General features: G+C 40.0%; 4 protein-coding genes across 6 annotated transcripts in view; 3 read left to right on the forward strand and 1 right to left on the reverse strand.

Annotated features, from left to right (window-relative positions):
- Positions 1-334, forward strand: part of gcfc2 (GC-rich sequence DNA-binding factor 2) — a 13,093-nt gene extending 12,759 nt beyond the window's left edge. The window contains exon 18 of the mRNA XM_028575425.1: positions 1-334. This exon is cut by the window's left edge and continues 153 nt beyond it. The gene's annotated coding sequence lies outside the window, so the exon portion shown is untranslated.
- Positions 335-1,682: 1,348 nt separating this feature from the next.
- LOC114558985 (saccharopine dehydrogenase-like oxidoreductase) lies at positions 1,683-11,387 on the reverse strand. The gene is made up of 12 exons (XM_028583362.1): positions 11,087-11,387; positions 9,809-9,921; positions 7,680-7,760; positions 6,853-6,982; positions 6,623-6,672; positions 6,288-6,418; positions 5,172-5,289; positions 4,479-4,598; positions 4,273-4,329; positions 4,017-4,128; positions 3,682-3,763; positions 1,683-3,054 (listed from the first exon to the last, which is right to left on the reverse strand). The coding sequence occupies exons 1-12, from the start codon at positions 11,283-11,285 to the stop codon at positions 2,964-2,966; spliced, it is 1,284 nt and encodes a 427-aa protein (XP_028439163.1). The 5' UTR covers positions 11,286-11,387; the 3' UTR covers positions 1,683-2,963.
- Positions 11,388-11,620: 233 nt separating this feature from the next.
- Positions 11,621-20,114, forward strand: tfb2m (transcription factor B2, mitochondrial). The gene is made up of 10 exons (XM_028595880.1): positions 11,621-11,786; positions 12,337-12,699; positions 14,017-14,200; positions 14,469-14,560; positions 16,479-16,632; positions 17,584-17,732; positions 18,337-18,426; positions 18,657-18,716; positions 18,824-18,972; positions 19,815-20,114. Exons 2-10 carry the CDS (start codon positions 12,412-12,414, stop codon positions 20,002-20,004), a joined length of 1,356 nt encoding a protein of 451 aa, XP_028451681.1. The 5' UTR covers positions 11,621-11,786; positions 12,337-12,411; the 3' UTR covers positions 20,005-20,114.
- A 1,163-nt stretch (positions 20,115-21,277) lies between these two features.
- The window catches only part of cnsta (consortin, connexin sorting protein a), a 29,761-nt gene continuing 26,523 nt past the window's right edge, over positions 21,278-24,515 (forward strand). Inside the window, exons 1-2 of one of the 3 annotated variants that reach the window (XM_028595596.1) lie at positions 21,278-21,485; positions 24,208-24,275. In XM_028595596.1, coding sequence (XP_028451397.1) covers positions 24,263-24,275 — 13 coding nt within the window. In that variant the 5' untranslated portion in view covers positions 21,278-21,485; positions 24,208-24,262. Of the gene's footprint in view, positions 21,486-21,613; positions 21,705-22,173; positions 22,242-24,207; positions 24,276-24,515 lie in introns of those variants that run through there. The other 2 variants (XM_028595681.1, XM_028595762.1) reach the window with 2 other exon arrangements.

The following is a 24,515-nucleotide window of genomic DNA, read 5'->3' on the forward strand; positions in this document are numbered from 1 at the left end:
GAAGGTGGATCAAAACAGCAAACATAGTACACGGTCATTTTTGAAAGCAATTGTCAAAGACATTGACAGCAGGAGAAGTCTTGTGAACTTGATCAAATATGAGAAGAAGAGCCATGGGGCAATTATGGTGGATAGCATATATAATGCTAGGTGCGTGTGAGGTTGCGCATGAATTATAGGCCAAGAAAGATGGGTTACAAATTACTAAAAGGAAACCGCCAAGAAAAAATGGGGGGAATAGAATTCACCTTCCTGCCATTTTTAGTCATGAACAATTTGGTGTCTGTTTTGTACAGGATATACTTGTATTTTTATGAATAAATATTTGAATTTAGTTAAAATATCTAGTTTTATTTAGATTATACTTCCTTTTATGTCAAAGGTTATTTATGTTCAAGATGACTTGTAAATACTCGTATAATCTTACTTTGAAAACAAGGTGATAAATGTTAGACCAATTTTATATACAAGTCAAATGGTTATAGCAGCTGTCACCATGGAAACCAGCTCTTTTAGGTTAAAAAGCAGTATGAACCAGTATCTTATTTAGGTCAACTCTAATGTCATAGTCAGACAAGAGGTGGCATTATTTGCATCAAAGAATAGGATATCACTGTTAATAAAAAACACAAACACCTTATGCACACCATCAAAGACAACATTTCCAGTTACATGGCCAGAGGCTGGTTTTCAACTGCATTTTGCTCCTGATTGGAGGCATTTCCATCACCAAATACAAAGTCAGAGCCGATGTCTAACAGACGATTGGTCGGGAATTATTGTACCACTGTACATAAGTTTAAAAGTTATTTCTGCCTATTTAACCTGCAGGTCAGGGCTCTGACACAGGATACCTTCCCAGCACTGTGCAGGTAAAGTAAGGGTTGGACAAGCCCACAGACCATTTCCAGATTCACAATGAGAGCTCTAACAATACTGGAAACATTAATTTGTTTTTTTCAAACTTTCAGTGATCAGTAAGGGTAGATAATTGACCAAAAAAAGAAAGCGAGGTGGACCAAAATGTGGTTTAAGGCTTTCCTCTACATCTTGTCACCTCTTCTCCTCTCCCCTCCCTCTCTCTCTCTCTCTCTCCTGGAACGGGCCACTTCAGAGAACACACAACTGAGAAGTAGCAGAAAAAAAAAAAAGAAAAAGCATACAGTGTGGCAATAAAGCAAATCAATCCAAAGTTTGCTTCGTCTGTCGTCTAGCAACATAAGCAAAACTATCAAAAAGAAGACCCACCAGAACCTCGGAATGGAAATGGCACAAAGTAGAACTTATTCTCACAGGTCTGACTGTAGAAAATCAATGTAAACATTTAACTTAGAAGGATCAAAAAGTGGACCACTGCAATGTAAGGTTCCATACAGATACAGCTCTGGAACATGGGCCCACCGATCCACCCCAGAAACCACAAGTACACCAACAGGGTAGCAAGGCTATCACCAACATGTTCAAAGCTGTACATATACAGTACAGCTAAAACAGTAAATTATCTCACAAACAACCAGGCTTAGGAGAGAGTTTTCTGAAGCCAACACCTCTTTGGTTCCATGACAAATGAGCCAAACCGCCCATACATTTGCTGGGAGGTCCGCCACAGTTACTAAGCAGTAAATGCGTTATGCGCATGACTGACACGTTTCCACAAATCGGTGTAAGAAAGACACAAGACTTTTTTTCTATTAGAGTTGGTTTTATTTATGAGGCCCATACAACAAAGCACAGCAAAACCCCAAACATTTCTTGTCACATGCACATAATGCTCAATGAGAAAAACAAGGACTGAAATAAACATCACCAATTTGTGGGGCAAAAAACAATTCCAGTCCAGAGGAGCAACAAACTTCTTCAAAAAACAAAAAAAACACACTTGTTAACAAAACAGCAGAGAGGATCGGTTCAGTCACATGGAGTAACTCAGTTTTGTGCACGAACAACTGGATGCATTTTCTTACACAGCTATAGGTGAAGTTTTGCAACAATCAGCTACAAAGAATATAAAGATTCAAGACCGTAGGATGGTTTAGTGATAGTCAAACTGTTAACTGTCAAAAACAAAAGCAATCAGGATTTTTAGCTAACTGGCCAGGGACAGCAAGCATGTAAGTACACGTGCAAACACATACGTGCACACATGCACAAAGCTACTGTATGTCACAAGGACAACACTTATAAAGATTGTAGACCATTTTTAATAGTTTGCTACATCTGTATCACGGATTTCAAATTACTTTACCAATCCTCAATCCTGCCAGGGGTAATATTGTCCAGGATCATTAGATGTATTACTATGAAGCTATCGAGAACATGTGATTTGTTGTCTAGCTATCCATTCCTGTGTAGGTAATTACCATATACACTGCATCACGAAGGTCAGTGTGATAAATACACTGTTAGATCACAATTTAATTTCTGTGCAAAATGCCACCAACCATTCTTTGGTATGATAAAAGTGTATTCTACAAGTTTTCTCTTTCTCTTCTCTCTCTCTCGCCTGATAGTGCACAGTGGTAGAGAGACTTTTATAAATCATTTCCGTCCAATTGGGTACAAATATGACTTAAAATTATATAAAGTGAATCAATCAATCCAAATGCTTCTTTCATTAGCAATAATAATGTTAATGGTAGGCCATGTTAAACCCATTTACACTTGACTGGTTTTACGGTCCTTGGCTGGGAAATTCTGCTGCAGATGTGCCATTTCTCTAACAAGCAGAGGGTTAATAGTACATTCAAGCCGAAGGGAGACAAGCAAGTTTATGAACAAATTGAAAAGATAAATGCAAAAAGTACAATCAAAAATGGTGTTAGAATGCACTTCATCTCTAGTCAAGGATCTCGCAATGAAATAGCGCTCTTCAAAAATTGGAAACTTTCCGATTGTTATAATGCATATTAATGAGTAAGTGCTGAGAAAAACCTGGAGTATGGCATCAGGTAGGGGGTTAAACTTTAGACGACAGAGAACTGGATGCCGTGTTTGTTGAGGCGGTCCGTCAGTGTGGTTCTTGCAAAAGCAGCTCCTGGAGTATAAACTCCTCCCCTGGAAATGAAGGATAAAAGTTATCATTTCATATCCAAGTCTCAGGAATTTATCAAGCGACAGTCAAGACATGCAGTGGATTTTTAACAACCACTGTAAAAAATATGAAATAAATACTTTCTCGGGCTTTTGCATTATTAAACAATTATGATTAAAAACTCTGCTGAGTTGAGCTGAAAACTTTTATGCAGTTATTTTATTTCACAGTACCACAATATTCTAGTCTATTAAAATAAACCACATAAAACACATTAAACATACACATTAAATTGCCATCTGGTTTAGATTATCAATCACCCAATTCCTGTGTGATTAAGGGTAAGTGCCCGTTTACATGGACTGGCTTGATGAATTGGAAAACCTTCAAAACAAAAAAAAACAACAACCTGGAAACCAAACTCGTGGACTGGACCCGATACATTTAAATAATCTAAATGTGTGGCCCAGCTGTCAAGTCCCACATTGGCTTATTTGGGATAATTGTACCAAAATAAGTAGAGATTGGCTTTGGAGGAGCAAAGAAATTGTGCAAAAGTGACAAATGTTATAATTCATGTTGTGTTCTGTATTTGTGTGTAAAGTTCTTTCCAGGTCAGGCAGTAGATTTGGGTTGTGATAATAACTCACGTCTTGGGCAAGGCTGTGGGTTCATTGAGGATTGTTAGAGCAGCCTGTACCATGGCGATGGGCGTGGCCACGTATCCACACTCTGAGTAATAAAAGACAATGAAATAGCCATTAGACACAGCAAGGAGGGTTTTTGAACAGGCCAGACTGGGTACCTGGGCTAATTTGCCTCATTACCCAGCCCGGATAGACACAGGTATCGAATACATTTTCACATTTTGTTCCTGAGTTCATGGAGGGTTTCAAATATTTCCAACTGTTTTGTGAGGGAAACCCAAGTATCTAGTTGTTACGTCAAGTACAAAACCTTGTATTATACTAGGATTATTAGTTACCTGGTCCCTGAACCAGTGTGCGGATCTTGGCATTAGGTTTTCCCTGGGAGGGGTCCTGTCCCTCTGTGTAGCCCTCTCCATAGAAAGCAAACTGGAAGGATGAAGCCTCCATCTAATACACACATGGACACAGAGCATCTTCTTCTTAGCATACATTACTACCTAAACTAAATGAATTTCTTCTTTTGCATATGCACGAACACAACCAACCCTGAGTATTAGGAACCTCTTATTTTCTGTTCAGTCGGCACTTTACCTGCTTTCTAGTTGGTCCAGCCTTGGAGAAGAGTCCAAAGGAGAAGAACTCTGGGTGCTGAATGGTGGGTACAAACAACAGACAGAGATAAGCCCCTGAACCTTTCACCCTAACTTCTTTGTTTCAATAATAGGTACAGTAGAATATTCCGTTATAGTCAGTTGTGAAATGTGAATTGAACTCAATGTCATGCTATGTTTGTTTACCTTGATGAGCAAGTTGCGTCCAAAACTGAACTTGACCAAGAACCAGAACATCATGCCAGCAAACATCAGCTTGATAATGTTGCTAATACCTCCTATTCCTGCATACGCTCCATACTGAACCTAAAGTAAACAATCATTTTAACAATTATTTGATGTCGGAGGCAGTAATATATACACTTTGCTGCATCCATGTTAGTGTCATCTTAATCTGAATATAGCACTGTTGAAGAGTTCCAGCATACCGTTATGACTCATAAGTATGAACTAATAAAAACAGTCAAAATAATGAAAATAACAGTTGAGGATGATTTTCTTGACTAATGGTTACACCATTAAAAGTGGAGAGGGACAAACGGTCAAATGATTGTCGTTAAAAGATCTAAATGTTAATTAAAATTAAAAGAAAATTTCGGAACAAGATAGCAGCATGTTTGTCACTAAACCCAGCTTTTCCATATAAACATGTTTACTGGATTGGAAAATCCTGACACAGCCAACTTAAACCAGCTGTGTCCCAAAAGGTAAATTCATAATTGGTCCCATCTGTGGTACTTAGACATATTATTAGACACAATGCTACAGTCCCCACGATGCTTCTCTACAAGAACTAAGAATTCATTTTACAAGTGAATCATTAAAGGAAAATTAACAAAGAAAGTGCGCGTATAGAAAACACTGAAATTAAAGACTGACCGGTTTGGCCTGATACTCGTCCACCAGGAAGCGCTGAGTTCGCTTCACAACCGAGGGATCGGAGCCCATGAACGGCACCGTATACTGCTGGATCTCATTACTGAAGAACAAAGTTCCCCTGCAAATACACAAACAAAGAAATACGTGCTGAGAAAACCCTTCAACGACGTGATAACGTGTGGGGCAACCTGGGCCCTGTACGACAAATCAAGATCAACATGCCCTGGATTTCTTTCAGTTACCTGGCTTCACTAACCCTAACAACCACGGTCCCGCATAACTGGTGGTTAACAACTAGTTCAGTCAACCCAGGGTTTCCCAATCCAGCGGCGGTGTTTGCGCACCACGACCAATCGCAAACATCTACCAGAGCCGCGTGTTTTATATAAGAAGAGCAAATTATAATTCTACATAAATATGAAGAACACAGACTCGGTTTTACAGGCAAAACGCCATACAGTCGCTTCTTCCTAAAACAGGAAGGAAAGCTGGCAAAAAAAAAAAAATAGCCGACACTGTAAATGCATAAATCACAACTCTTATCAATATCACTTCCCCATCAGTCAGGACCAAGATCTGACCATAATTACACTTGTGCTTTCCATAAACTGTCGCTGCTTTAGCTTATTATTGCAGTTGCAACCTCTGTAATATATGGCTCTTGTGTGTACTGAAGGATTGTGGGATTTAACCCTGAGACAAAACAATGTTTCCCCTGTACCAGACATGTGGCAAGAGGATTATGGTACTATTCTCAGCAGACCAATATTATTGTCAGTTACCATCTGATCACATATATATATTGTATCAGCGTACATGCCGGCTGACAAGTAACAATAAATTGTAACCAAAATACCAAAGATATGTTTGAGGTTGTTTAGAAACTACATGGTTTTAAAGATCCTTTATTCCTAACATGATCCAAATGTAAGAGATGGGAGACAAAATCCAGTCCTCATTTCTGTGCAAAAGTATGTTCCAAACTTTATCTCAACATTGTTAGCAAATCAAGAAGGTATCTGTCTGTGTAAGTACCATTAAGGAAAAGTAAAAGGATTTGATTGAATTTGAAGAAAAAAAAGAAGAAAAAAAAAGGCTTTTTTTTAGTCTACATACCTGCGTCTAAGCTTAGAGCCAACAGTAGGTAGAGGTTTGTGATTAAACTTCCTCCTGAGACTCTGGAGCTTCTGGCTGTCGGAAAAACCGTAGATGGCTGACTGCCACGTGCCGTCATGGATACATCCGCCCTGAGAGAGGAAGATTAGAGAGACACACATGAAGGGAGAAAATTTGGAGGAAAAAGTGACAGGAGGGAGAAAGGAAAAACAAAGACACATTTGAGATAAGGAGACAAATATGTGATACCACATAAATATAACAAATGAGTGTTCAGAAATGGGGAAGACAAGCTGGTCCACTGCTTGGACTTATGGGTAATTAGCAGTACATACATCCTCTCCTGAGCCGATAGTCAGGAAGCTCTCCACTGCAGTCAGCGTACCTGAGAATAAACACACACACACACCATGTTTTGGCAGAGGCTAATATGAAATTGGAAAAAAAAAAAAAACATTAATAGTGAGAATTAGAAAGTGAGTGGAACGACCACTGCATATCAGTGTCGGAGGGGGGTTTGTATTTAATGCTTCGGTGTGTTTTGTGCATGTCAGTGTGTGCATACCCTTGAACTGGTCCCTGGTGTAGAGGACTCCCATGTCCGCAGGTATGGAGTCGAATCCACAGCTCCCTATGATGTACACACCTTTGTCAGCTGCCTGGTTGTTGTAGTTCAACTGCATGCTCTCCAGAAACTGCATACAGCCAGACAGAAACGCATTCAAAAACACAAATACACCTTAAGTTAGGCTGTCATGAGTGCCGACTGGGTTTCAGTGATACACGCTGCATTCCACCGGCCGCCATCTTTACAGCGAGGGGAAACCGCTGTCATGCAGCCAAGTGAGAGATTATTTTGTCTAACAGGCTACAGCATGAAACACAGCACGTCTCCCATTTGATTCGAACACACAAGCTGAAGGTTAGGACATCTGCAGGATAAGATCCATGCAACGTCCACTGACAACATGCAGGTAGAGACAGAGGATTTAATTTCATACTTAGCAATTTGATTGATTAGTGTAGAGAGACCAGTAAGTTCAATGCATTTCATCTACATACCGTTTAAGTTTCTAAATATATATATTATATATGTTTGAGTTAAGAGGAGTTCATGGTCTTTGAGACAGGAAAACATGGTGATAAAAGGATAGGAGGGCAAAACAAAGTCAGCTTTAATTAACATGCATTATCAAATTAGAAGCATCCATCGTGTTCCTAAGTGTAAGATTTAGGAAAGGAAAGGATAAAAAAAAAAAAAAAAAAAAAAAAAAACATTAAACACAGGCCAACACAGGTTTAATTACAGGGCAGCCACTGCCCTGTAATGCTCTTACATTAAATGTAATGATTAAAGAGAAGTTAATAAATACAGCATGTCTGTGGGCATACCTGAGGCTCTCCACTAATGTCAATATGATGGGCTCCATTCTCCACACAGGCTTTGACCATTGGCTCCCCATAGAACCTGTACTATACACACAGAGATACACACGCACAAATTAAGGTAACACTTTCCTTTAAGGTATCTACATAAGAGTGCCATGACACTGTCATGAACACATGACACTGTCATGACACATGAACTCTAACCCTAACTTGTCATGACAAAAACCAAATGATACTTAATGACAGAAGCGTTATGTCATAAACATTTATGAATGGTTTATAATGTTTATGACACGTTCATGACAGTGTCATGTCACTCTTATGTAGATACCTTTAATTAAAGCGTAACCCAAATTAATTTATGCCGATTCCCCATCAAATATAGTTCCCATTACTGCTAATCCCCATGTTAGTCTGGAGAGGGAGTAGACAAACACAAGTTGCCAGCCAACTTATTTTCACCTGATGAAGACAAATTGCACTTTTTTTTCAATCTTCTTTTTGATTAGTAAAAGAGTAAAACTCGGCCTGCATTGACTTATTTGACAATGTTTGTTCAACACAAATCTGATATCAGAGAAGCAATTGGTATAGCATGAATCAACAACGTCATACCAAGATCTTACAGACATTTTACTAAATCTTAGCTTAAATTGGCTCTGGTTGGACGCAAACTGCATTTTGTTGTCTTTGTACTTTTACTCTGCACAATGACAATAAAACAGAATCTAATCTAAATATCTATAATGTCTTGGGTAACCACGTCATAAAAAACGGTCAAAACACGTTTCTTCTCTTGCATATCACAGGGCAACTGGACATCTCATGGTCTTTCCACTTATCAATACTACTACCACACACCCACGAAGGTTTTATGAGGCTCCTTTGGTTACGAAACCAAATATTTCTTCATACTTTTTTTTTTCCTACCACAAACTGCCAGTAGCTATATGCTCACCATATCCCCCCAGATCTTGATCCACACAGGCACCCCAATGTTACCAGTACAGCAACAAGCTGCAGAATCCAGCTTTCAGGGCAAATCCTGTTCAACTTGTTCATTGTGCGGTTATGTATTTCAGATATACAGTACATGTTCAGTTTTACACGTCAAGTCATATGATTCAAGCGATTCTTATGAAACGACTTTGTTTGTGGTCTTTAAAAGTAATCTTCATTTGATTTGATTTTGGATACACGGCTGACTCAAGTTATACTAAACAGACCAACTGGCAGAGCGAGGTACATTCTTCCCATGTGAAACTCCCTATTCCTGTTCCTTCGAGAATATCACGTAAGAAGAGTTATTTACTGTATAATACTATGTGGTCTTTCACCTTGGTAATACCAGATTTATTACATTTGTACAAATACAGGAAAAGATGAGTGGCTTTGTATTGTCAAGCTAAAAACACTGAAACTTAAAAAAAAAAAAAAAAAAAAAACACACAAGACCATCTCCTTTTGGCTTCAACTGTGTGCCTCCATTTTAACCAATCTGGCAAGGTGCTGCTGTGTGCAACGGTAATGGTTACTGCACTGGAAGAAACCGTTTGTTTGAAACAAGAACCTAAATGATGTACAGGACGCAAAGCAGTGCTGGAAACCTACTTTTCATTCCGACTTTAACACAATACAACTTATTGTGTGCTGTAAGTCAGTAGCCTCCATTGTGTAAATGAAGGTTGCTCTCTCTGTGTGTGTGTGTGTGTGTGTGTGTGTGAGAAAGAAAAGAGAGAGAGAGAGAGAGAGAGAGAGAGAGAGAGAGAGAGAGAGAGAGAGAGAGAGAGAGAGAGAGAGAGAGAAACTGGGATATGTGTTGAGCTACACTGATGCCAAAAGAAGATGCCAACACGCCATGTAGTGAGATGATGCGAGGAAAACAATTTTCATGAGTATCATGAGATGGAGCAAGTTTTCTGTGTTAAAGGTGCTGTAGGTAGGATTGTGAAGATCCAGGATTTAGCCAAATAATTTGAACATCGACAACTTCTCAGTCCCTCCCCCCTTTCTGCTAAAGCCCAAACGGTCTCCTAAGCCCCTTCCCCCCACAAGGGAGAATGAATGTCTGTGCCCGAGCAGTGATCGACACACAGTTAGAGGTTAGTTGTTAGTTGGAATTGTCTACTTACAGGCCCCACACAGTTGAGAACAACCACGGCCTGTTTGCACATGGCTGCCAGGGAGTCTGGTTCTTCTACATCTGCCACGATAATGTCCACCTCTGACCTCAGCTCAGGCTTACCTGCACACGCATGTGCACATGCACGTGCACACAGACACACACACAGACACACACACTAACATCAGTCTTCATAGTTCACATAATTAAAATATGTATGATTCCCAGGTGATACACAGGTGTGTGTGTGCGTGTGTGTGTGTGTGTATGGGAATACTGTATATCTGTGTAAAAAAAAAAAAAAAAAAAAAAAGTACACTGTAAATAAAGGAGAAACAACACATAGGCTTAGAGAACAAAGATAATGTCTGTTGGATGAAACTTCTTTATGTGCTACACATAAGTGGCCTAAAAAAGGAAAGAACTTGCAAAACTAGGCTACTTTTTAAATGTGCCACTAACTTTTTGGGGGTTGTGGGATAAAAGGCAAATTTCTGTTTGAACAGACAAACTGCAATTTTCAGTGTTTACTGATTGACTGGACTAGTGAACTTGTCAGGCTGTGTGTGTGCTGTCATCAGAGGGGATTTTACAGTGAGCAGGTTTGTTCCATCAGCTGTTGTACCCTCCCCTGAGGAGACAACAGAATAACTATCTAATCCTCTGGAAACTCGCATTGCTATCATGAAAGGGAAAAAATAAAAATAAAATCCCTGCCCCCTAGCATTTAGTATACAGAAAATAACTCATTTTATAAATAATATAATTATGGCAGTTTTTTCAGGCGAACATCTTTATCCTCTAATGACACCAGAGGAACAAGGGAAGTGAGGCACAATGGTTAAGCAATTGAAGACATACATCCATGTGGACAGACCATTTTAAATAATTCAATAGAGTAAAGGATTGATTGAATAATTATCGGTAGTCGTTGTAACTGCATTATTAATTTCGACCCTTTAATAATAACAACAACAACAACATCTTAAATTAAATGGTTAACTTTTTTTGCAACCTCGCTTGTAATTTAGAGTTCCTGGTCAGAGTTTAGGATCAAAGTCATGTTAAACTAATCACTATCAGCGAGCAAAAGATTAGTCATCCTGAATCGGAGTTATGAAATTTCCCCTTGGCCTAAAAGAAGAAATACAGTATTCTTGTAAAATCAGATTAAACTCGTAGCTTGGCTCACCGACGACAATATGCTTGCATTTGACACTACATCAGTTGAACGGATTAACTGAGAAGCTGCCCCTGTGTCAGCTAATGGGATTGTTCAGATACATACTGAGGACTCCGGCGGCCTGCTCCAGAACTTTTTCCAGCTTCTGCTTGCTCCTGCCTGCCACGGCCCACTTCAGGTTCCCTTTCGGACCCTCGGACGCGGTCCGGGCCACCTCCTCCACCACGAACTGTCCCGTAAAGCCAGAGGCTCCGAAGATAACCAGGTGGTATGGCCTACTAGATGATGTTTCAACACGCGCCATAGTCACTGCAAATACGATGCGATACCTTCACCTCACAGACTGACAGAGTGAGCACTGACTGCGTGCAGTTTTGACAGCGCTTTTTTATCTACTTCCGTAGCAACATTATGCTAATATGCTAACAGATATTTTAAAAAGCGGTAGTTTTTTTTTTTTGGTACCTAAATAATTGCATGTAAATAAAGTGTGTTGCGTTAAGTGTGTATGTTTAAGCAATTTCTATATTACTAATAATAGAGATGTCGTTTATGTCTTTATTTTTATAGAATGACAACTTCCTCGAGTTTTTGATTGGTCCTCGTAATAGTCGCTTGTCAATGACGACAATCAAATGCGCGTCGCCTGTTACACCACGAGAATTGCAAATACAACTCGGGGGTCTGGCTACTGAGAGCTCAATGTCATGCAGTTTTACCAACGAACAGACCGACATGCGCCACCTATAAATCACTGATGTCTTTAGATATGGATATATAAGGTTATAAGATATTCTTCAATAAGGTATGTCTGTGGTTCTCTAGATGAAAACGACAAAAAATGCATTTAGTTGTAAGCGACGTTAGCGTACTAGGCTACCCAGTCGGCTAACAACTTTGATATGTAGCTAAGTGTCATCAAACTGTTCATCGCCTTCGTGTAACCGATTGCCTGCGAGGTTATTGTGTGGCTCTTGGCGAGCTGATGGCCAAAGTCTGTAAATCTACAGGGTGAAGGACAGTGAATACCTCTCCAGTAAGGCCAATAGGGTTAAGCCATCAGTTTGGAAGAAAAGGTTTAACGTTATTTTCCCACGTGCTAAGGTAACACACGATTGTTTTTGTATTACGATATTAACTTAATGGCCATTTAAAGCCTGTCATTTATAATTGTATCCACTGTATCTTCCCTTTAAATACGTCAAGTTAGTCAAACACCGAGTTACCTAACGTTACTAGAACAGTTTTTGAGCGAGAATTAATTATACAACATGTTTCAAAATAAGTTAGTGACACTCGAATGTCTCCTATTCCTCTTAACATCCCTTGTCCCTTTTCCTCCCCATTCTCTCTAGGCAATGACCTCGTGAAGAGGTCCCCCAATCTCCCTCCCCCTTCCTCGTCTGTAGTTAAAGGTCAACTGGTCCACCATGTCAATGCAGATGTGTAGAGTGGTGGAGGTGATGATGCGCTCTGCATGCTGCCAGACCATCAGAAGTAGATCCTGTTTGCACAAGGCAGCGTTGACCCCTGTGGGTCATTCTGGCTTCTGTGTCCCTGGGGCTGCTGTGCTTCATAGAAGGTCCTACAGCCTGGACTCTCTCTCTTCAGGTCCTGGTCGGCCCACACTTGGTCCAAGCTCCCAACAGCCCCGTGCAGAGAGGGCTTCCCCCTCCTCAGCACTCGCACACAGGAACCTGTCTGCTGTGGCTGTACAGGTAGGCAGTTGTCTTTAGCTTTGCTTGATTCTAGATACTAGCCTTCCACTGCAGCTTGGTGTATGTGAAGCTCTAATAAAATGCACTCCCCTTCTTTTTTTGTACCTATTGATGTGAAATGATAGGGAAATTTCCACTTTTAAGGAATTTAGTAACCGTGGCAAATCTTTTGTTATATGTACATGATGTGTTTTGACATGTGGTTCAACTATTAGACTATTTTAAGTAATTTCTGTTGCTTGTGTTGTGTGGTTGAGTCTGCTCTAGTATCAGCTTTCTTTTCATCATTATGGTCTTGTATCCGGTCTTAAATGTGATTGTTGAGGTGCACAACACATAGACCTGCTGTGACCCCTGCACCTGTCCCCAGTGTTTTGCTCCAAACAACTGCGGTTAGCCCAGAAGTTGACACTTTGTTGTAGTTGTACTCTCTTATCCATGCTGTATTCTGTTACTGTCTGCTGCTGTAATGCTCAAATTTAGCCTCAGGGACCATTAAAGTTTCAATTTGTATGGTTCTGTGGTAATGCACTGTATAATTCTTGAGGTTTTCTGGCTACTTTAACCACTTTGTGTGAGGAGAAAATGCACATATTGATATAAATCTTGAGTTTGTGCAGAAAAACGTTTTTTATTATTATTTATTTATTACAGGGACAGAGCATATTAATAAACATTTCAATATGCCAGAGTTAGCCAGAAGGCTATTTTTCATCTGCAGTCCCTAGACAGATGGTAAAAGTCACCCTAAAATAAATTACATATTTACATAACAATAATATAATAATTAAAATACATTTAGTAAAAAGTACTATTAAGCTAAAATGTACAATAGAAACATAGCAGACCAACAATCAGACAAACAGACAAAGACATGAACACATGCACACGCACAAGGCAAAAGAAGCCAGCAGGGGGCAGCGAGAGCAGGGCCAGAGGTTAATGGTATTGTTGACCGTTCTGATTATCAATGAGCCATTTCTTTAACTGGATCTTGAATGTACTGTATGTGTTTAGATTTCTGATGGTTATGGGGGTGAGGTTCCACTCAGTAGCTACTCGAACAGAAAAAGCAGTTTGTCCAAATACACTTTTCCTAAATGGAATGATACAGTCTCCCCTTGCTGCACCTCTGGTTCTGCTGTGATCAGCTGTTCTGATGTTGACAAACTGGTGGAGAGGAGGGGATGATAAACCGTGAATAATTAAAATGTACAAGAGTGAAAGATTGACCGTGGTTCCCAATATACTGTAAGCTTTTGTCACATATGATATCAATTATTTTCACTCTCTATGTGCATTTTATTCTTTCTCCAGGGCCAACGTCGTCCTCTGTGCCGGTATGACTTCCTGGACCTCGGGGAGGTGGAGGAGAATGTACGCCGTGCTCAGGCCTGTAAAGTAATCCGACACTTCATAGTGGACCCAGACCTGGCTAAACTGGTAACACAGCATTTAGGACCTGAAGATACTAAAACGGTTATCTTCGAATGTAACCCAGGTATGCATTTGTACAACAGTCAGTCAACAAGTCAGTGCGAAACATGGAGGTTGACTTAATGTATGGATATTTGTTCTTCTGCGAGTTTGTTTGATGTGTAACTTCTGTCTAATTTGGCATAAACATTGGCAAACTAAACCATTTATTTTTTACTTGGGTGCAATTGAGAAAAATGTGTTTTTATAATTTATAAGTTTGTGCACATTATCGTACTTGTCCGTGAAACAAAAATGAATTGATGTTCTGTGTTTGTGTCTGTCTTTCTTAGGCCCTGGGGTATTGACTAGGACACTGCTAAATGCTGGAGCTCAGAGAGTTGTGGCTCTCGAAGGGGATAGGTTCTTCCTTCATGATCTACAGGTAACACAAGCACCCCTACACAGTTTATTTGGTTCCGTCCTACAAAGCGGTACTGAAGAGAAACAAGCCGGAACGAAAGTTGGTTCCGGTTTGGTCAGAGGAAAATAATCCAGTGTCTACAGGAATGCTACTGCTGTACTGATTGGGATCTATTTAAAAATGAATGTAAGGACATTGATGAGCTTACAGAGACTGTTTCTGCATACATCACCTTCTGTGAGGAGTTAGTCATTCCTAAAAAAAACAAATTTCCATATATCCAAATAATAAACCTTGGGTCTCCAAATCTGTTAAAAGCATAATTAATCAACGAAATATTAGCCCCTGGGCAGAGCAATGTCCAGGTTGACAGAAATAAGGTCCTGACACTCTTCAGAGGTCTTAAAGAAAGGAAAAGTCCTGGCCCTGACGGCATTGGAGGCCGTATACTGAAGAACTGTGCTGAACAGCTGGCAGACATTTTTTGTTTTATTTTCAAAATGTCCTTACATCTCCACACCGATCCTAATCTTTGGAAAGACTCAATTATTGTTCCGGTGCCTAAAAATAAGACTCCAGAGTCTTTTAATGACTTTAGGCCTGTGGCACTCACGTCCCTCGTTATGAAGACGTTAGAGAAGATCGTGAAAGATGAACTATTAAACTCTGTACAGGATCTACTAGACCCGCTTCAATTCGCTTACAGACCAAAACGGGGAGTGGAAGGTGCAGCATGTTCTCTTTTTAACTTGATCTATACCCATCTTGAGGGTGCAAAGAGCTTTGTGCGGCTGCTTTTTATTGATTTTTCTTCAGCCTTTAATTGCATTCAACCACATATTTTGGCAGGGATCTTAAAGAATACTTTTAATATCGATCATAGTCTTATTTGTTGGCTGATGGACTTTTTAAATGACAGGTCACAACGCGTGAGAGTGAATAGCATCTTATCCGATGTTCTCTTTTCCTCCACTGGTTCCCCCCAGGGCTGCGTCCTCTCCGCGATCTTATTTATTTTATATACAAATGCATGACAAAGCCAGCACGCCAGGCGTCACATCATTAAGTTTGCTGACGACTCGGTAATAGTGTCACTGCTGACTCACAACGACCCCGAGTATGGCGCTACTTTAAATGATTTTACAGCGTGGTGCAAGTCGTCTTTTATGAACATCAACGCGGCAAAAACTAAAGAAATGCTGATCGACTTTAGGAAGAATCCCCCCACCCTCTCTCCGACCCTTATTAATGATCAAGCTATCGAAGTGGTGAAGCAATACAAATACCTCGGTATTATAATAGACGACAAACTCACCTTCGAGCCTCAGGTTGACGCTGTTTGTAAAAAAGCACACCAGCGTATGTTTTTTTTATTGTAAACTTCTCGTTTTATTGTTGTTTTATTGAAACTATTCTTTCCTTTGCCTTTGTGAGCTGGTTTGGGTCCCTCACTCTTTAAAACAAAAATAGGCTGCAATACATTACTAAAGTGTGTGGAAAAATTTCCCTGAACTCTCTGACTGACTTAAAATCTCTATATGAGACAAGGACCCTGAAGAAGTCCCAGTCAGTCCTGGCTGATATAAACCACCCCTTGAACAGCTACTTCATGTTGATGCCGTCTGGCCGCAGATTCTGTCTGCCTAAATGCAGGACAAACAGACACAAAAGGTTTTGTTAATAATTCAATGTGAGATGTGGACTTTGTGTAGTATGTATTTACTTGTGTTCTCCATCGATAGTGTCTGTTGTCTGTATGGCTTATGTGTCGTTTATGTTGCACTTTATTTTGCTGCAAAACAAATTGCCCCTCGGGGATAATAAAGACTCCTTGACCTTGACCTTGACCATCGAACCACTCTTTGTATCCTTACACATAGATTAACCAATTCTTAGTTCTACTCTAGCAGTTAGAAAAATAAATGTTTTTATGTTGCAGGAGTTGGAAGGTCGCCTTGATGGTCAGTTGGAAGTAGTTCACTGTGACTACTTTAAACTAGACCCCATTGGCAGTGGAAACCTTAAACCCCCTGTCATGTTCACTGACAAACTGTTCACTGACCTGGGGATATCAGAGGCTAACTGGACTGATGGTGAGAAAAAAAACCTAAGACACTGCTGCTATGTTGCATATTCAATCTCTCACACATACACACTGAGTTTTTTGTTTTGTTCCTTTAGTAAAGCCTCTCTGGCTGCAAAACAATCCCACCTCCTTCATACACTAAGTACATAAGTATTATCCTAACCTTAAACATATCTACCTAAAGCATTTGATTGGTGGGATTTTTTTTAGCAACTCACAGGTTTAAAAAATTTAGATACATGTTTTCAGATTAAAATAAATAAGAATAATAATGCATTTTATTTATATAGCACTTTAAAAGATACGCAAAGTCAATTTACATAAAAACCAACATGGCATCATGACTTTGCGTAAACATACATGCCACTTTCCTAAAGCCAAATGGCGTGTTATCTGTATGCATTTTCAGCTATCTATGTGTATGTCTACGCTGTATACAGCAGATGTAAACATACCCACCACATTGTGTGTTATCGCGAGAACGTGACATCCTATCGCGAGAACAAAAAAGAACACAGGGAAAGGCTTTAGTAACACAAAAAAGTGACAAAAACACGCTTAGGAAAACAATAAACGGTTGGGTTTAGGAAAGAAACATTGGGGGGAAAAAAATAAAAATAAAACTGCTGAAAATTGCCACATGCGGGACGCAATCCCTGCTCTACGTCCCTTTATACTACTCGCTACGGCGAAAATTCACTCGAAATGTAGGTGAATGGCGGGCGAATTGCGTTGATAAATACGCTAAAAAGCGATTATGCGTCTTGATAACACGCCAAAATGGCATACGAATTGGCGTGTCATACATGCGCCACGTCTGTAAAAACAAAGGTAGAAACAGTAAAAGCAATACAAATATACTGGCACATCACATTTACTGAATGACACTATGCATTGTATAGTGTACTATCTCCCTAAAGTGTGTGTTTTGGTAATGTTTTTGTCTGTGTCTCTCTAGACGTCCCAGTGAAGGTGGTGGGTATCCTGCCCCTGCGTAATGAGCGTGGCATGCTGCTGAAGATGGTTTACGCCTTGTTTGAACGGCTGTCTGTCTACAGATATGGAAGAGTAGAGCTCAACCTCTTCATAAGCGAGAAGGAATACCTGGTAAAAGAACAAAAGCATTTTATGTGTGTGGGGTGTGTGTGTTCACGCCGATAGAGTAGGTTAAACCCATGCTTGTGCCTCGTTTTCATCACGGGCTGCTTTAAACCGGCAAATTAATCAATCAATTTTTATTTGTCACATGAAATCGTACGAGGTACAATTCCAGTGAAATGTTATCCCATCAGCTCCTTAAACTTGTGCATGATTCATCATAAAGCATGATGTGGCCGTCAGATCGGCACACAGAAAAAGAGTCACCCGGTTGAATGGCAGGTGCACTTCTTACGAATAGGCACCACAGCTCCTGACATCCCGCTGGAAACCTCAGATCGATACTTAGTCAATGCTGCACCTGTCAGTATAATCATCCGCTTTGGTGATCTGCCCTGAAAATTGCCATATCGATGCTGACAACACATAGCCTGACGTGGTCATACTCAGATTCTAGTCAGAACTTCCCGACCTCGAATTTTGTGGGCGGGGCTAAGTTCGGCTGGCATCCAGGCTAGGCAACACAATCACTAGTTGAAGCTGAGGGTGACTTGTGTCTGGTAATTTAAACAAACCTTGTATAAAATATTTAACACAGTAATTTCTCCATCAGAAACTGGTGTCATGTCCAGGTGAAATGATGCACTACAGAGCCTTCAGTGTCCTCTGGCAGATGGCCTGTGATATTGAACTACTGCACAAGGTACAGTATGAGGGAGGGTAACAAATGTATTAAAACCAGTAAGGTTGATATTTAAATAGTTGTATTAGTATTTTTAAGTTAAATAAATAAAAATGTTAAGTTTGATGATACTTCCATAAAGCTATTGCTGGGGATCGAGCTACTAAAGCTTCCGTGGTTACACATTTTCAACATAAAGAGGGTAAATCTGATAGTCTTCTAGTTGTCAACCTCCTTATCGGTCTGTGCAGGAGCCCTGGGAGTCATTTGTGAGGTCTTCCAGACAGAGTATACCTAGCGCTAAGGGCAAGGTAAGGAAGAGCGCAGACTCGATAACAGCAATGTAAAGTTGTTTGGAATTGTCCATACAATATAACGCCCCCCCCCCACCTCATCCTCTGTCCCTTTCTCCCCTCAGCTTCCCAATGACCACCTGTGCCTGGTGCGTCTGCGTCCGCGGGCTGATCTCTTCTCTGCCGGCCTAACTCCTTCTAATGCTTCAACTCTGCTGATGATGATAAAACAGTGTCTGGCAAAGAGAAAGGTCAAGCTCATTGACAGGCTCAAGTAAGACACACACACACACACAAAGCGATTAAGACAGACCTGTGGTTAACACATTGCACATGTTCCATCAAAGAACTGCTCTTTGTGGGTGCCCATATAGCTCAGTTGTTAGAGCGTGCACCCATATATAGAGATTTACTCCTTGACGCAGCGGGCCCGGGTTCAACTTTGACCTGCGGCCCCTTGCTGCATGTCATTCCCCTTTGATGCATTGACCTTTTTCATGGCAGACATGTTGACATGTCATAGTAGGAAAAGCACAGGTGTATTCAAAACCATGAATGATGGCTGCCTTCCACTTAGGAGAGGCCCTGGTATTGTTCATGCTGACTCACTGAGATAACTTACTGGGACACTTGTGCTACGTTTACACGTGGCCGGCTATTTTCATAAACGGACATTTCAACCTCTCGGTTTTCAGAAACGAACAAAGTTTTCCAAAATCTATACTTTGGCCAGAGTTTTTAGAAATAATCATTTTCTGTGATTAAAAACTGTGTTTTCGTGTAAATGAGAGGCCAAACCACAGGAAAATATCTGCGTCTTCCCTTCGTGTAAACGGGGCCTTGATGGAATTGAGCCATCGTTTCAATTTCAGCTGTGCTTTTCCTACTATGACAAGTCAAAATGTCTGCTGTGAAAAAGGTCCATTCCCCCCTCTCTCCTCTTTCATGTCTTAAGCTGTCCTGTCAAAAATAAAAGGCCCGAAAATGCCCATAAAAATAAATAACAACTGCTCTTTGTGTGTCTCTAAGTCTTCCACTAAGTGCCTCCATACTATAGTAGTATTATAGGCTGTTTTTTATTAACTTGTTTATTCTCCCTCTCTTGTGTTTTTCTAGTCTCTGGTCTCCTGATAGTGGGAGTAAGCTGTTATCGGAGATGGGCATGCCGGAGGACATATTGACAGGCCATGTATATCCAGAGGAGTATCTTCGACTGTTCCAGCTGATGGACAAGAGTCAGGAGTTTACACAGAGCTGGCTTTATGAAGAGATTCTGGAAAACACACAGAGGGAAGGTTGGGGCTAAAATATAGACCTACAGGTCATGTGTATAGTTTTATAGAAATGAAATACAAAAGAAAACAAAAACGCACATAATAATATAAAAAAACAAATACTATAAAGTGTGATTTAATAAAACGGGGGGTGCAGAAGATACATACAGAAACACAAAAAATAGTAACAAGTAAAATGTTCATAAAATGGATGCAGTGAATAACTTGAAATGTATTTGTTACCTGACATAATATACTTTTGTAGGGAGTGACAATGAAGTAATGACTTCAAATGACCCTGCTGTAATATGCTGAACTGTAATTCCAATGAGTTGAAAACTCAGTAGCAGAAATTGTTCTTTCTAGGCCCTCAATTGAGATTTCTTTAATGGCCAGTGGGAACATTACATTGTATTGCAGAATAAAAGTTTTAGGATTAGTTAAATTATGTAAAAGGAAAAAACCCTTTATGAAGACAAAAGCAGCATGTCCAACAGGGGCTGGAAAAAAGCCTCATGGATGCACTGTAATGAAAATGATATAATTCAGAAATGCGCATGTAAATGATTGATACAACTGCAGTTTTGCTGATGCAGTTTACTGTGACAGCAGTGTCACAACCCTGCATGTATCTTCTATTGCATTATTTTCCAAAACTGGAGTAGAAGTGCAGGAAGAAAGAGAAAGTTGTTCACTGTATAGCATCAGGTCTGTGTATATTTTTGTATTTTTGTGTGTGCTTCAGCTTTAAATCTGACTGTCATGTCTTATGGATTATGTAAGTGGTGTGTGTAATATTTTTTTATTTTAAAGAAATCATTAAATCAAAATTTTGAAATGTAATGTGGGAAGACATTGGTTTTAGCCTTGTTTTAGTAAGTGCTCACACAATTTGTCTGATGTTGGCCAGACTAAATCTATTACTATTCTTCCCTGGTTCCACAGAGGTGAAAACTGTTTGTTATTCACTAGGTTGGTATGCTTTTAAATTTTTTCTATTTTTGGAACTGTGTTCCCATATATCATGGAAGCTTAAATTATCTGTCTTCATGTATCGCTAATACATGCAAAGCAATAATACATCTGCACAAAAATATTGGTTCTCGAATAAATTACTTAACTGTAAAGACCATTTGGTAGATTTGATTGTCTGTCTCTTTTAAGACCGGTTGCTAGGATAGCTACACTAGCTGTCCCCCCAAAAAGATGGCTTTGCCAACATCATGAAGTAAAAATAGGTCATCTCAGAGAATTGGAGCAAATGGATTAAATTGTTTGCAGAAATGTCCAAACCTGCCGAGAGAAAAACAATCACGTACTGACAGTGTTGAAACAGAAGGAGGCGACAGTGCATCCTGCGCCCACCAACAGCTCACAGCAGCAGGCCTGATGACAGCAGCTGTAGCAACGACCCCTGACTGTTGGTTACACCTACAGTGATTAACGTTACAGCAACATCCACAGCAAAGTGTCTAATGCCCGAGTTTTTACCATTCAGCCAACCTTTTCAGCCGTAAGTACCGCTTGACTATTATGTGTCGCAGAACGTGTAAATGTCTAGCCAATGATTTGATAATGATGAATGTAGAGCAAATTAAGGTGTATATTTTTAAAAAAATTCTCCGCGGTATGTTGGCCAGATGTGATTCAGGTCGGTTAACGTTAGCTCTCGTAAGTTAGCTAGCAACAGCAGTATACCGTAACGTTGACTAATTTGTCGCCGTAGCGTCAGGTAACGTTAATGTTATTGCTGTTGCTGTTTAGCTTTCTATTAAGTTATGCTTGTTATTAGCTAGCTCTAACTAACGTTACTCAAACGTTTTCTAGCCTGTCAAGAACATTGGTCAAGAAGCGCATGTTAAATCAACACTAACGTTACTTGAACCGTAACGATAGCGACCAAGCTAACGTTAATTTCTATTTTACTGTTAACGTAACACGCTAACGTTAGCTTATTTTTCTTATTAGACCTAACCTAATTAGGTTTATAAGCCAACTAACTGTTAGCTACTAGCGTGGAATTGTTAACGTCGTATCGGTGTCATGGGGCTTTTTGAATAACAAGAGTGCAGTTTACGGCAAATATTTTCGTCTCATTTCTTAACTTCCTAGCTAGATTTGTATTGAGTTTAGCTCATTTATACAACGTCTACATACAGAAACTTGAAAAGCACTGTCAGTTTTTTTTTTGTCTTGTTTTTAGTTATGTTCCCATCTGTCTGTACCTCTGCTGACTGTAACGTCTTGGCAGTGGCCCTCACAGGACATGGTTTGTTTCCTTCACCTTGTGTTTGTCCTTTTGGCTGAATTCCCCACTCCGTTTGTCCCTTCTTCTGTCTTTCATTATTCATGGTCCCCTGTGGAGTAGGGTGCAGATAAAAAAAAAAAGAGGAGAGGATGGATGGTTGTATGGACAGATGGCTCTGTGGGAGAGGGACATTAAAGGATACTGAAAATACAAAAAAGCATAAAGATGTATGACCTGTACATAACACCTGTATGTGTAATCTGAAGGGTCTGTTGCATAAGCCTTAATGTCACAGTTGTTTGTTATGTGCTGGGACTGTTTCATCCTCCAGAGGGACATTTAGAGCTTGGAGTGAGAATACAATACTCTCTTCTATATGTATCTTAAAGCCATCTAGGAAGCAGGCATTGCCACACCTTCCTCCGCAGCGCAGCGGAGGAGGATCTGGTTAATCCACACAGCATTCCAGGATGGGAGAAAAACATGCTCTGGTTTATTGGCATTTCTTTAAACCAATCGGGCTAAGCGCCGGAGCAACGGTGACTTTGCAAAATAGCCTCGGGAAGGAACTTGTTTTGGTGGAATGTGCTCATTCAAAAGTTGTTTTGATCAACTCAGATTGGACAGATAGTCTAGCTAACTGTCTCGATTTACCCTGCAGAGATCTGAGGAGCAGTTACTGTATAACCATAGTCCTCCTATATTGACCAGTGTTAAAAATGCCAACACAAAGAAAGGGGAAGGTGTGAGACATCCGGCCTAAAATTAAGGACATTCTGCGGAATTTCCGACAGCACCTGAACGATTCCGGAAATGAAACGTTGTCGTTAGAGACTAAGCTTGATATAACACACATACAGAAGGCGCTGTCCCTTGTTAAAATGTATATCAAGCTTATGCAACATGAAGGCAAGATGGTTATGTCATCCCAAAGGTTCTCACCTCCCTTTGGAGACAGCAGCCCTCAATGCTGATTTGTTCATGAACTCATCTCCCAAGGTATTTCTCTGTGACACTTGTATGTGTTACAAATTAGCCTAAATATACTCTTGATTGTCCATAAAAGTTTTAATAACAATGTGTACACAGAATCAAAATTGTGCTAGGTGTGTTTGTCCTGGCTTTCTTTTTTCTTTCTAAATGTTTGGGCTGAGTGTTAACCAGGGCTATACAGGGTTACAGGAAGAACAATTAGCAGAGTGCAGAGGGAAACCAGGACAGCCATATTCCTCTGAGACAGGCTTTCTTTAGCCTGGATGTGTGTTTTGTGGAGGTTTTTTGGGGAGTCGAAATATCTGTATGTCAAAATTGCTGTTGGCACAGGATACAGTCATGCATGTTGTAGCCAGGGATAGGGGGCAAAGTTAGTGCAATGTTGTAAAGACAAGCCATCTGTGCGTGTTTGTGGTACACACTTTACAAAGAAAGCTATGATAAACTTTTTTTAAGATTAGTTCATTTTTAAATGCCTTTTCCCTGTGTAGACCTATATGTGAAAGTCTGGAATAATCAAAATTATGTTTCTGAATACAGGTGCAAAATTTTTTTTTATATATACATTAAAGCATGTAAACATGTTCTAGTACAAACACAAAATTCAAGTTTTAATCCTGAAAATGCTATATAATAGTTGCCCTTTAAGGACTTGTGCAGTTGAGTTTTCAGTTGTTTTTTTCTATATGATTCATTGTCAGAGTTAGTGAAATCCCCATAATGTCAAATCACCATCTACATCAATAGATTTGTTTGTACTAGTATTATACTGTAGTACAAGGTGTTGGTAGGACCGTTGCACTCTGAAGGTTTATTTTTTAAATCTCTATAAGCCCTAAGTTTTGTTCGACAACTCGGAATGTGATTAAACTTGTTTTGTGTCTCTCCCTTTCTCACTCTCTCCGTTGTCTATGCGTGGAGTCTTACTTTATCTGTCTTCCTCATGCATTCTTACATTGATATGTGCCTGTCTTCTCTCACCTTATCTCTGCAGGCTTGAATAAGGGCCTGTCAAATAGCCGGAGCTGACCTTGTGAGGGTGGTGCCAGATGGATCATGGGGGTGAGTGTTTGAATTTCATTAAAGCATTACACAAAAGATAAGCTCAACATATTTAAGTACAGCATCCTCAAAACCACACTATCCATACAAATTAGATGTGATTCACGGTGAAAATAACATTAACTACAAGCTGTTGAGAATGAGGAAGGCTGGGTGCGGTTTTTTTTTTGTCTTCTATCCTTTGGTTGCTTTTTCTCAAGTTGCAGCAGACCTATAAATTTGGAATCAAAGTCAACTGAA

Source organism: Perca flavescens, chromosome 1 (genome assembly GCF_004354835.1).
Source record: "Perca flavescens isolate YP-PL-M2 chromosome 1, PFLA_1.0, whole genome shotgun sequence".
NCBI lineage: Eukaryota > Metazoa > Chordata > Actinopteri > Perciformes > Percidae > Perca > Perca flavescens.